Here is a 14,582-nt window from a genome sequence, read left to right on the forward strand (position 1 = left end):
GTCAGCCAACCGACCTGTAGGAGTCACTGTCCACAACGTCCAATCCCCACCCATCGACTTCCACCCGCTGACTCTGCCAAATGAGCCAGTACGACGGCCGGACCAAGCCATAGGCAATGCTGCTGAGACTGGAATTCGATACCGGAGTCTCTTGCATTGGTGACGAGCGCAATCTCCGCTACGCCACCCAGCCGCTTCATACTCCTTTTCGAATGTTAATTGGGTTATGTTTTGTTTTTGTTTATTATTTATTTTTTTCCATTTCATAGAGATCAATGATTTGTTTGGATTGTATATTGTTTGTATTTACATGTTCGAAATAAAGATTTCAAATCAAATAGTGTGGTTTTGTTTAATTGTCCTAAAGATGAAACACTCATGCCATTGATTAACAATTTATTATTTATTGCCAGAATTGTCAAACTATCTATCTACAGATAAAAGTAACATACACAAGCTTTGTGCTGGGTTTATATGGACACCTGAACCAATGTGGTGAAATGGTCCTAAATATACGGCATATGTGAATATGATGTAGTCTCGACTCTAATGTTATATGTATGTAAAATGTAAATGTATATTTATATATATATAGTGAGATGTTATATACTGTATATATGTATTTAGAGTCATTCATGATGAAAAGGCTTTTGACATTGACTAGATGTTTAGTGAGTGTTCTCTCTTCAGTCACTTCATGTTAACCCCCCCTCCAAAAAAAGCTCACAAAGATTACACCTTAACGGAGAATGCCACACATTTTATGAATTCACATGTTACTACGGTCAGTATTCGTTAAGACGCACCACTCACTCTTAACCCTTTGTGTGGCAGTGAAAGGGTTAACCTTCTATATTGTCGCAGTGAAAGGGTTAACCATTTGGTAGTGATGGGGTTAAAGCTAGAAACCAGCGAAAACCCTCTAATCGGTGATGTCACTGGGATGTAAAATTCTAGAAGTGACACAAATCAGACCCCCTTCATTGTCTATGGCCAAGATTTTTACATCCCAGTGACATCAACGATCGAAGGGTTCTCTCGCTGATGTCTAGCTTTAGGAGAGAGTGGTGCATGCTCACAAAATACTGACCCAACTGTCCTGGGGTACTGTAATAACATAATGTGATTTCATCAAATGTGTGGCATTCTTCTTTAATTTGCACAATTAGCAAAAACAAGAGTCAAATTGCATTACCAGTGCATGCCTGTGTTTCACAGATTATAAATGAACAAGGTTTATCTTACATTAAAAAAAACATAGTCTGTCAACCAACCACAATGGCTAGTAGATCTTAAAATTCACCTTTTTTTTTTTACTGGCAAACAAATATATCTTAATAATCATACAAATGAAGGCCGGTTGCCAACGGCAAAAATGGCTGGTCAAAGATTTACTAGCATTTAGCTGATGGCAGGGTCTCAAAACAACATCATGGCTGATTCCATGGATGGGAAAACAAGTTAGTTGATCTAATAATAGTGATTCTGTACGGAACCCGTCAAACAAGGGGTCCTGCAGGTGAGTATACCAAGAAGCAGGATGGTCCCAGTAGCTAGATACTTTTTTTTTAATAAATTGTATGCATTTCCTAATGTTTTGTGTAATTAGTCAAATTAAACTCCTGTATATTTTCAACAATTTTATATGACTTCCATGAACCTGTAAAAAAAGAAAGTAGTTGAAATCTACTCTTAATTATTTATTTTCTGCCATTTCTGGTGGGTATAGAACACATCCATCTGTTTTAATAAATTATTCCTTTGCCTGCCTGGCTGCCTACCCCACCCCCAAGAGTAAAACACTTCAGAGTATACACAAGAGTATTAGGTAGAGCCTACAGCCTGTTTGGCCAGTCTTCAGATTCGTTTTGCCCCAAAACAAAAAGACAAAACCCGTTTTCCACCATATGTTCCCTTTAAATACTGGTTCTTTATAGATGTCTTGCAAAAATCCCATCTGATAATCTCTCAAAAAGATACGTTATGGTCGATTTTATTTGGCTGACTTAGTCATCTTTCTTGAAACTCCTTCCAGGGCGAGACCCTCCCATCGTGTTAAACAGACTAATATTCTTGCAGCGAGGGAGCAGTGTCTATGGGGGGGGGGGGTTCTCTGGGTGGGCGGAATGTAGATGAAAGCATGGGAACAGCTGTGGGTGTCTAAGCGTCAGTGAGTGTGGTGGTCTCCAGCACGATCTTCTCCCCTGGCTTGAACGCCGGCATCCCAAGGTACGGACAGCTGGCGCATCGGAAGGCGTCGCCCAGGTAACACTGAAATGACAATACTTTTTATTAGTAGCATTCTTTGATTACAGCAGTCTAGGAAATACATTTTTCATTCAGAGGGCTTTTTTTGCCCCTTGAACTGCTTGTTCCTCACATTTCCTGTACATTCACTCACACATTCAAACACCGATGGCGGAGGCAACCATGCAAGGTGCCGAACTGGGAACTGCTCTACCTCCCGAGCCACTGTCGGGAATTTTATTTGACTGATTACTCGAAACATTAGGAAATACATACAATTTATTTCACTGTCGCCGGATCAGACAGATACAGGATTTATACATGAACGACGTTGATAACCATGGCTACCACTGTACTCACACTTCCACAGGCAGACTTTGGTATGTTTTTCTTCTGAGCTCCTACAGTCTCTGCTTCCAGCTCCTCAGCGAGTCCACACGTGCTGCGCGGAGAGGGACAAGGAAACAACTGCATTACAATACGATGTTATGCAATGTTTAGCATATTCATGAATATGCTAGAACTAGAGGTGTAACGGTACGTGTATTCGTCCCGCGAATTTACGGTACGGCCATCACGGTGTGGTACGCGCGCCATACGACGAATACGCCTCAGCGCAAACACACCAGTGGCACATGGGGAAACACACGCAGTCGGGAGCGCGCAAAACGCTCCGCATCCCTCCCTCTCCGACTTCAGTTCAGAGCGGGCGAAAGTGCACGAGAAAGGCACATTTACATTGGAACAGCTGCAGGGTCGTTTTCTTGTTCGCTCAACCAATGGAAAGACACACACAAGCGTCGCCGACACACACACACACACGTGCCAACAAACACATCAACATTCTCCCCACAATCAAATAAAAAAAAATAAACATACTTTTCCGGACAGATCATCTGAGCTCCACTGTGTTTAAATTAGAGCTGGCCCGTTAACGCGAGACTAGTATCGCACGATAATATAATTGACGCCGTTAATCTTTTTCTCAACGTTGGGTCTGTATTGTCCTTAAATACTTGCCGTAGTTCCCAGCTGTGGTACCCGGAAGTGGTTGCACAAGTATGTACCGGAGCTGTAGTCAGAATAATGTGTCAAGTAGTGGTCCGGTAATAATAATAATAATGACTTGGATTTATATCATTGTTATACAGGTGAGGTTAAGAAGTCCTCAGGATATAACACAATTCGGCGATGAGGATGTCTGAATCTGCGCAATGCAAGAAAGAAGAAGTCCGTCGCAAGCTTTGTTTACATTATTAACGTTAGCTTAGCGAGTTAGCATGTTAGCTCACGTTGCTCGGGGCGGCACTTGGAAACATCTACAAGAGGAGGAAATCCACTTTACACACTAAAGGAAGGATCGACTGGACTATCGTGAGTGCTTAAAACAGAAATGGCTTGGGTTATTGGAAATATTGGACCGTTTGATGACTATGTGGAGCAATATGAAATGAAAATGGGGGACCCTGATGTAAACAAGACAAACGTCTTTCTCTGGTCTGCATCCCCTTAACACTTTATATTATATTTCATCAACCGAGTCTACCGTTGGAAATTCAGCCACTCCAGGCGCTCAGATGTGAAAAAAGCGCCCCCCTATAGTCTCCCAGATGGTAATTCACCCTTTTGGATTGAACTCAATGAAAATGAATGAGAAAAAAAATCCCTGACTCCACATTTTACTTCTCACTCACGCAGCCGGGGTCGATCAGCTCCACTAGTGAGCGTCAGAGCAGCGGGGATTATGTGTTTTTACAGTATACACAGTGAATCAATAAAAGGATCGATTTTTTCGAATGCCGATCAGGAATTGGAATAATCCATTTGGATACCATCTGATCTCAGGTAAGGAATCTATGTTACCAGTCTTAGGATAATCAGACTCGTTTTCACGGAGATATAAGCTTTTATGTGATTATGTGATATGGCTGATTGACTGTGCGAGCGGTCAGGAAATAGGAGAATAGATTTTCAGCTTGCGGCCAGAGCGTGCATGCATACACATATACTATCGATAATCTAGCGTTTATTTGAAAACGATTCATAAATAGGCCGAAAAATGACAACGTTCTAGAATATTCCAGTAAAGGGCGATTATCATGGAATGTCTTAACATTCTTAACTTAAAAACAATCTGCTACGACAATGTTGACTGGAAAATGAGTCTTTGATAAGCGACGGGCAGATTAGACACATCTATTTAAAACATAGATTAGGCGATATTAACGTTAACATTGAAGTGGTGCTCAAGGAGGCATTCAAGGAGGTAAAAAGGAATTAAGCTTGGGCAGTGAAAGTGTTAACAATAGTGTGTATTGAGCCGTACTGCATTGTACCCATTCTGCAATCTGTTAAATAAAGTTTTCATTCATTCATTCATGGAACTGTTACACTGAGCTTGCACTGAATTTGTTGAGAAACCTGCTTCTGCAGCAGTCTGTGTGTGAGCAACCAGTCAGCAGCATTGTGAATTTAGAGATTCACTAAAAGACACATTGAGAGACAGGTTTGTGTGTGGATTAAGAAATGAAGGTGCACAGAAGAAACTACTGACAGAGTGATTTGACACTGGAGAGAGCTGTCAATATCAGTGTAACAATGTTAATGGCATCAAAGGAAGGGCACAGAAAATTACGATAAATCTGGTTTTAAAAGAAACACTGGAAATTACAAAAAGAAGAGACATGTTCATGCTGTTGAACAAGGAGATAGAACAGCTAGTGACTCCTCAGATGAAGAGGAGAGGATAAATCTCCTCCTCTGGTCATTATTTGGGTAGAACACACATATTTTGAATGCCTTCGGCAGATCTTTTGTTTGATTTTGAGCCATTTTAATCTAGATTAATTCCAGGATTGCAGGTAGATTAATCTAGATAAAAAAATGTAATCTATGCCCAGCTCTAGTTTAAATCCAAATAATCCTCTGCCATTGTTGTAAGTAACATGTCATCTGTTCTCTAGTATTCAGTCTCGTCTTGAAGTTAATTCTCTCTGAAAGTGAAACTGAAATTTAAGGATGCGCAAGGATAAATTGTTAACACTTTAAGGACCAGCCACGAGTTTATACGTGTTACGGTGCCATGCGTTGTGGACCAGAGCCACGAGTTAACTTGTGGCGAGTTGTTATTGTTTTATTCCATATTAATAACGCTATTAACGTCCCCGATCGACTTGCAGGACCTACCCGCATATTTGATTTTCGAAACATGCAATACCGGCCAGATCCGCTTAGGGGCGCCATCGCTCCACTTTACTGTCTGTGGGCGTTTCATATGAGCCTCGATCCTAGCCGAACATACTCCATCTTTGATCCCGTTACCGAACGCAGATTTCAGCCTGGAATAATGGGATTTATGATCAGCCAATGGACATATCGATCTACCAGATTCCGATGACTAATGACGAAATGCTGCCGGCGATCACATGGGCTGACGGTAGGATACTATTCCCCCAAATTACAGCTGGATTGGACATTGTTTTAAAACGCAACGTGATCGATCAGTGAAAATGGCTACTTGAACGCACACTGTATTGCTAATCAATAATAGTAATCGGCGTCCCCCGCCGCCCCCATTTCATCCATAGATGCTCTGTAATAGTCCGGATGCTACGCAGTTTGTTTTATTTCATTCGTATACAGCAGAAATGGCGTTTGATATAACGTGACTAGCCTTTAGCCTATTATCTAGCTCCCCAGAAAAAAGACGAGGCGAAAACTGCGATAAACCTTATATTCACGGCGCTATAAAATGACAACCAACCGATGGATTTTTATTTTCTTTAAGCCATTATGAAGGCACGGTTTATGCACTCAAGTGACAATGAGAATGGACAGATAGCAATACTATAAAGTATATATATAGCTGTTAGAAAGTACATCGGTTTGTTGACAAAGCGTCGTCCTCCAGCCATATATTACACTGCAAGCCGTGGTCGTCAATGTGTTAAAGGGGCAGTAGGCAAGTGGATGCCTGACCACAGAATGACACCAGTATCACTGACTACCACGGCAAGCCTATAGAAAATTATTCTATTTAATAATAATTATTATTATTATCATAAATATAATATATAAAAATAAAAAATAAAAATAAAATTATATAATTATTATAAATATTTTGTTTCTGTTGTACCGAACTCGTACCGAACCGTGACCCCAATACCGAGGTACGGACCGAACCGTGGCTTCTGTGTACTGTTACACCCCTAGCTAGAACCTATTTTTCCTAAGGTTGGGCCATGCATGCATCTATTTTCTGGAGAGAGAAACTCATGTGTCAAATGACATTCTGAGATGATTAATGACCTCATACACAAAATGTTTTTGCCCCCCTGGCCTTCAATAGAGTCATGCGACTGAAGTGTTTATCTTGGTTTTACTTTGTATTAAAAAAAAATATATATATGTATTTGGTGTGTTCGATTTGTTCCATGTATATGCTGATGTTGTTTGATATCTTTTGACTGGAAAGCACTCCGTGATCCAGTATTTTTTTTTTTTTTAAATTGACTGATTTACCCTAGAAACAGCGTTTGCCACTTGGACCACCCATTGGTTTAAAAGAGAAATGCACTGAAACACTTTTTACAGTTAATTAAAGAGCTGATCAAATAGATTAAAGCTAGAGGAGGTAGTTCCTATCTACACAGTACAGCCAAAGCGTTCTCACAGCTACCGTGCCATTAGAGGCACATTTAGAAAACTCCACCTGTTTTCTACCCAGAAGGCAACACTTTGTTCTTCATCATTTGAGATTCAATGGTGGTTGGAACACTGAACTGCCACTTAGTGGAAAGGGCGATGGGGATTAGTAACATCATAACAGAATATATCAGAGCCTCTAGGTCCATGAGACCAGTCCATTTCCCCTGCACGCGTTGGGGAAGATCATCCGATTCAAAAAGCACTGTGCCGTGATGAACAGGATACTAAGTGCACACGACACTATGCATCTGTTGAGCGCTGGTCTCCAGCAGCTTCTTGCTATATGTACTGTGTATGGGATTGGATATGATATCATATACAATGCCAGTAAGAGTGCTGTTTTAATTTGTAGATCCAAAGAGGACAAATGTCTAAAATGTCCTGACTTCAAATAGTCTGAAAATAATCTTGGGGTCTGTGAAAAGTGTCCAGTATCCAGTGTTGGTATCCATTGTTAGTATCCAGTGTTTGTATTAGAGCTGGGCCGTTAACGTGCTGCGTTAACGCTATACTAGTATCGCGCGATAATATAATTAACGCATTAATCTTAAAAAAAAAATTTACCCAGGGTAGGTTCGCTGAGCACAGATGCTCTTTTTCAGGAACGCCCTGCTTCACATTCATACAGTTCCATTCACACCTGGGAGCTGCCCAGTACAACCACAGTTGACACCATTGGCCACTGAGCAACTCCACTGGAGCAGTTGATTCAAGCCATGTCACATAGTTCAAGTTTGAAATGATTCTTTCTGTTTTGCTCCTGAGAGTGTGCTAGATACTGTACTGTACTGGTAATATTATTTATTTGTGTTAACTTCTAAATAAAACAACTTATTAAACACAAGTACATCTTATTGAACATTATTTTGATATTTCATTACCAATTATCATAGCAAAACAGCTTTTTCAAACAGTCTGTAATGCATTTTGGAAACGGGAGATGGGCTCATGGTGTAATGGGCCACCTGGCCTGAGAAACATAAGGAGGAAAGAAAAAGTAAGGACTTACTTCTGGTCATTATTTGGGTAGAACACACATATTTTGAATGCCTTCGGCAGTTTTTTTTTTTTTTTTTTGGGCCATTTTAATCTAGATTAATCTAGATTAAATCCAGGATTGCAGATAGATTAATCTAGATTAAAAAAATTAATCTATGCCCACCTCTAGTTTGTATACAGTTAGTATTAGGGATGTCTTAAATACTTCGAAGCTTCGTTAGATGGGCATGAAAAGAATGAAAGCAAAGTGTTTCGTTTGTCTAAGATTTTAAAAAGGTTTAAACTTTACAGCACTGACAAAGTTGAACAAAGTGCTGTACAAGTCCCACAACAACAAAAAATAAAAAAATACATTTTATTTTTTATTTCGAAGCTTCGAATTAAAATCGAATCTCGGCCCCGAAGCTTCGAATTCCAAAAAAGAAATTCGAAGGTCAGCCCTAGTTAGTATACAGTGCTCACCAGTTCTTGCAGGCCTTCTTCTTCTTGGCGGCGCCTTCTCCACACGTTGGCGCTCTGAGAGAAGCAGGATCAGGCTTCTTCAGGTCATCGGCGTCCAGCAGAGCATCAGAATCGACCAGGTCCTGAAGAGGAGGGGAGACGACAGAGGCCTGGTGAGTCTGTTGCAGACTATTAATTCACTTCCATGCATTTCAATGATAAAGATACGAAGCCCCACCTAGGAAGTTGCACCTAGGAAGCCCCACTTAGGAAGACCTATCTAGGAAGCCACATCTAGGAAGCCCCACCTAGGAAGACCTATCTAGGAAGCCCCATCTTGGAAGCCCCATCTAGGAAGCCCCATCTAGGAAGCCCCATCTAGGAAGCCCCATCTAGGAAGCCCCATCTAGGAAGACCCACCTAGGAAGACCCATCTAGGAAGCCTCACCTAGGAAGATCTATCTAGGAAGCCCCATCTAGGAAGCCCCATCTAGGAAGCCCCACCTAGGAAGCCCCACCTAGGAAGCCCCATCTAGGAAGACCCATCTAGGAAGACCCATCTAGGAAGTCCCATCTAGGAAGTCCCATCTAGGAAGCCCCATCTAGGAAGCCCCACCTAGGAAGCCCCATCTAGGAAGCCCCACCTAGGAAGCCCCACCTAGGAAGCCCCACCTAGGAAGCCCCACCTAGGAAGCCCCACCTAGGAAGCCCCACCTAGGAAGCCCCACCTAGGAAGCCCCATCTAGGAAGCCTCACCTAGGAAGCCCCATCTAGGAAGCCCCACCTAGGAAGCCCCATCTAGGAAGCCCCATCTAGGAAGCCCCACCTAGGAAGCCCCATCTAGGAAGCCCCATCTAGGAAGCCCCATCTAGGATGTCCTATCTAGGAAGCCCCATCTAGGCCTTTGAAACCGTTTTCAATGAGATTTTTTGTGCAAGTTAAATTAGATTCTACAGCATCTCCTCCTCAAAAGCACCGTCTCCAGCTGTATGGTTCCCCACAGCAGCACCTTCTTCTGTATCTATGGTCAGCACTTGCTGAGATGACCAGTGTAGATATATCATGTATGTCATCATCATCATCTTCGTTTTACATCCCTATTTTCCCACTACAGTGAGGTTGGACGGGGCGATGACTCCGCGCCACTGGACACGGTTTTGTGCCATGTCTTCATGCATCTCCAGATCCCTCATATCATTCTCCACACATCCCCTCCATGTCTGCTTCGGTCTCCCTCTTGGCCTCCGCCCATCCACAATCATCTCCTCCACCCCTCTCAACATCCCCCCCTCCTCCGATCTTCTCACATGTCCAAACCACCTGAGACGTCCATATCTCACCTTGAAATCAATTTCCCTGACCCCACAGATCTCACCCACCTCGGCACTGGTCCTCCGGTCCTCCCGTCCTGCCATCTGACTGCCGCCACATACCTCAACATCTTCCGATCACAGCTCCTTAACACCACCATCACCCTTTTTGTCATTTCCCACGTTTCTGAACCATACAGGAGAACTGATCTCACACATGCTTCATATCCCTCCGCTGATCTTTACATCTATGTTTCGATTCAACAGTAGCCTACTAATTTCCCGCCACTTCCTCCACGACGCCGCCACTCTCGCCCTCATCGCCCTATATGTATGTATATATATATAATGTATACTTGTAGACAGATGCTTATAGATACTGTATGGTGGTGGAGGTCATATTGTGTGGAGGCATAAACACACTTACCACATCATCATCATCCATGTCAATGGCTGAAAGGGACCACATCTTGGCAGCATTGGGGTCGAGTGCAGGTTTCTCTGCTGAAAAAATAGACAGGTGTCATCTTGCTAGTCATATGTTATTTAAAGGACCATGCCAGTCTTTTAACCAGCAGCTCTAGTCACTCTGTTGGTTGGTCCACAATAATTTCCCCACCCTCTAGTGGCCACAGGTTTCGCCTACAAGGAGGCCAGGTGTGTGTGTGTGTGTGTTCATGCCAATTGGCTAAAAGGGGGCATGTCAATGGGAGTGGCCTATCGCAAAAAGATTGCAGCTGTGTTTGTGTTTATTGATCTTGCCTCAATACAAAAATCAAGGCGCCCTTCTTTTTTCATGAAATTTACAGTCACTGAAAAATATCCATAGGCTCCGATTGTATCTTAAAATGTGTCTAAAACATGAACCAATTAAAGTCACCACATGCTAACATCGGAGTTGCAATTAATGTTCTGAAGAGTTCTTGTTTAGTTTCTTCCCTGAAAAGTGGCTGAAAAACACCAAAATAAGATGTTAGCATTTCGGTCTTAACACATTGGGTGCCACGCCCCTTTGCCCAGATAACCCCTTGAGTGCCAGCGCTTTAGTCAATGGGAGGTTGGGGATATTTGCGAACGCTTAAACTATATCTTAAATTATGGCTATGGGTCTAAAACACCCCTCGCTTATCAATGACTTGCTTGCAGTCAACATGTACAAAACAGATTGTTTTTTCATTGGTACATTTCCATTTTATACCGTTTTGAATACGAGTATAGTTTCGGAGAGTTCTAGTAATTTCAGAGAAATTCCGCGATAATAGCCCTTTAGTGGAATACACAAAACACGTCGTCATTTTCCGGCCTATTTATGAATAGTTTTCAAATAAACGCTAGATTATCGATAGTATATATGTGTACTTATGCACGCTAGAGAAGCGGGCTGAAAAATCGATTATCCATGACCTGGTCACAGGGAACAAAATTAACTTTTTGACTTACCAGCCATTTGGCTGGTAGATTTTAAAAACTACCAGCCAGGCAGATTTTTTACCAGCCTAAAATTATAAATAGCTTTTTAGTATATCACCATGTGTTATTATTACTATATAATACTCTCATATGCTATTTTCAATTAATATCATAAACAACATAAGGAATATTAGCATAATTTTGAGTGGACTGAAGGAATGAGTCAGCGTTAATAGTTTTAAATGCAAATAATTTATTGAAACATAGAAGTGGGGTCGGGACACACACACTGTTTCAACTCACCACCCCCGCATCATATTGTAGTCTAGTCTGTCTTCAAACTTCCACTCCTCTCGAAACTTTTTTATATTTGAATATCAACATTATCTGTCCATCCTCAGTAATCCTCAGTTTACTATAATATACTCCTGTCCTGAGTCCTGACTAGTGACTACATCGTCTTTCCAAACGCACGGACACACACAGAGAAAGGGAGTCCACACTGTCTGCTGTTCTCTATGGCTCTGCCTCTGATCAGGATTAGCTTGTTAGCTTACGCCAACGTAACGTTAATTTCGGGCGATGTGGGCATAAAGGAATGGCGACGATGCAAAGCATGTTAGATGCATTTGACCCCACAAACTTATTTCGGGTTGCAAAATAGGCGCACTGCTGTGTAGCCCTGCTCCTCTGCTTGACCGCCCTGCGCCACACAGACATTAGCACGGACTGGGCGACGGGATTTTCAAAATAAGAGTATCGATATGAACCGAACGTTGCTAGCTGCCGGAGCCATAGATATTATAGCTGGAGCTGAGCTTGGGGCGGAAATGAGACCCGCCACAGGATTTTCAAAATAAGAGTATCGATATGAACTATTTTGTTACACGCCAGGTGGCGGGCAGACCTCTCATTGTTACTCGCCAAACCTTAAATCTGCCCGCCATTGGTGGTTGGCGGGTACTTATTTTGTTCCCTGCCTGGTCAGCGCTAACGTCATACACGCACGCACACACACACACGTTGTGACCACTGTAAAAAACATCTGATTACGCCAAAACTGGTAACAGAGTCCTTACCTCAGATCAGATGTTCTGCAAAAAGATTAATCCAATTCCTGATCGCCATTCCAAATATCGATCACGTTTATTGATCCAACGTTATAGTCCGAAACACATAATCCAAAGCTGCTCCGAGCCTCGCCAGTGAATGTGGTAACAGCTATTGCTTGCCAGAGATGGGGAAACCCTGGACCGGAGTTTTTTTCTGATGCACTTTCACCCAATCCAATCCAATAATGTGCATTACCATCCGGGAGACGATAGGGGGGCGGTATTTGCCCTTTGAGCTTAGAGCCATTCCCAATGATAACGTCAGGCTGGATGGATGAAAAATGAATAGATATCGCTAATAAAAGAAATAACGATTAAATAACAAGAAAACTCGTCATTGGCACTCAACGCATGGCGAGTTAGGACGAGAAATCTCGTCATTGGCAATCAAAGTGTTAATGGAATGACTCACTGTGGTGTTTAAGACACATTTTCAGATACACTGGAAGCCAGTGGCAGTGGTGAATTGACAGAAAATTAGGGATGTTCGATATTGGCTTTTTTACCGATATATCCGATATACAGATATCGTCCAACTCTTAATTTCCGATACCGATATATGCAGGGTTTCCCCCCCCCCCCAAAAAACTGAATTACCGTAATTCCTCTAATAGTAACCGGGTCTCAAATACAAGCCGGGTCTCTATTAATGGCCGGGTGCGCTCTTGAGCTAAGCAATTATAAGCCGGCCTCCTAATACAAGCCGGGTTACCAATATACTGAGCTGCATACTGAGCTAGTTACTTGATTTCACTTTGAAAACGTTGAAATGACCAGTGACCACCTGTAATTGCACTGTTTACTATTTCATACAGTACTTGGTTTCAATAAATGAACCCAGTACATTTTACTGGGTTCAAACTGACACAAAATGTTGATTTATTCATTATGATCCGTTTGAAAATTTGAAATATAGGCCTCCCTCTTATACAGGCCTCCTCCTAATACAAGCCTGGTACCCGCTACAGTTGAAACAAATACAAGCCGGGGTTACTATTAGAGGAATTACGGTATTTCAGGTAATTAACATTACACATCTCTTGTTGTGGAATTAACACATTATGCATACTTTTCACAATAAATAAAATAAGAATTTGTTCTTAAAATCGATAATTTCCGATATTACATTTTAATGCCAATATCGGCCGATAATATCGGACATCCCTACAGAAAATAACTACCAAATAAAGACAATGAAAAAGAACCCACATGTCCAAAAAGACTGGTCCTTTAATTAACTAAGCAAGTTCACAGAGAAGTTAGAACATATTCCTATTTAGAGAAACAGCCAAGAGGGAGATGGCAGGAGAGCTGAAAGCACTACAAAATCAAAAAACGTAAAGACTCAACATCCGTAATGGATACCAGCTAGCTAGGAGACAAACTAGTTATGGAACTAGTTTGCTACAACACAATTTATTGTAATGGTTCAAAAACATTCACAACAACTATTGATTTCTCACCTGCAAGCACAGGTTAAGCCAATGTTAATCTCACATTGTGCATGCTCCAAGGTGTTTTAATTGTGACAAATAATAGCAGCTAGGGATGTCCGATATTATCGGCCAACCAATATTATCGGCCGATATCGGCAGTAAAATGTGATATCGGAAAATATCGGTATCGGTAAAAAAAACAATAACAATATTTGTTATATAAATATCCAGTGAAATAATTATTTACCTAAAATTATTCCGTTTTTTGTGGGGGGAAACCCTGCATATATCGGTATCGGTTGATATCGGTATCGGAAATTAAGAGTTGGACAATATCGGAATATCGGTATCGGTAAAAAAGCCAATATCGAGCATCCCTAATAGCAGCAGATTTTTCTGAATCTCACATTGTTTACATTCAAAAGCTTCCGCTACTGGACATCTCCACTCAATAGTACCTCTAGAGAAGAGGAGATGCACACACACACACTCCCACCTGGGGGAGCTGCCCAGTACGACCAGAGGAGGAAGGAGAAGATTATTCCATCATATTCTCTTTCTTTGAGCACACAGCTAAATTCCCTTTTTAATTAAAAGACAGACCTCTATTTGCAGCCAGACACTAGGCGGGAACGTTCAGGGAGCATCGTAGAGATTCTGAAATATCCTGTTCCTCGCAGCCCAGCGCCATTTCTGTCAGCTGATCTCTTCTACTACGTGTGTAGGCAAAATCTATTGTTCTTGTGTCTATATACTGCCACCTAGAGGCTCTGATTTATTATGTATTGATGTTACTGATCCCCCATCACTCTTTCCACTAAGTGGCAGTAATGCCTATAGTTCAGAGTTCACTTCCAACCACCACTAAATCTAAAATCAAGGTTAATATATTAACCCTTTCACTACCACACTACAAAATG

The 14,582-nt window shown here is 41.8% G+C and overlaps 1 protein-coding gene across 1 annotated transcript in view; it reads right to left on the bottom strand.

The window, feature by feature from the left end:
• Positions 1-322: 322 nt before the first annotated feature.
• The window catches only part of ciapin1 (cytokine induced apoptosis inhibitor 1), a 40,059-nt gene continuing 25,799 nt past the window's right edge, over positions 323-14,582 (bottom strand). The window contains exons 6-9 of the mRNA XM_084335526.1: positions 10,132-10,208; positions 8,416-8,537; positions 2,608-2,689; positions 323-2,271 (exon numbers count right to left, since the gene is read on the bottom strand). Of these exons, the coding sequence (XP_084191652.1) occupies positions 2,161-2,271; positions 2,608-2,689; positions 8,416-8,537; positions 10,132-10,208 (392 nt within the window). The 3' untranslated portion in view covers positions 323-2,160. The remainder of the gene's footprint in view (positions 2,272-2,607; positions 2,690-8,415; positions 8,538-10,131; positions 10,209-14,582) is intronic.

The sequence above is a fragment of the Notolepis coatsorum genome (genome assembly GCF_963971535.1).
Source record: "Notolepis coatsorum genome assembly, chromosome: 18".
Lineage (NCBI taxonomy): Eukaryota > Metazoa > Chordata > Actinopteri > Aulopiformes > Paralepididae > Notolepis > Notolepis coatsorum.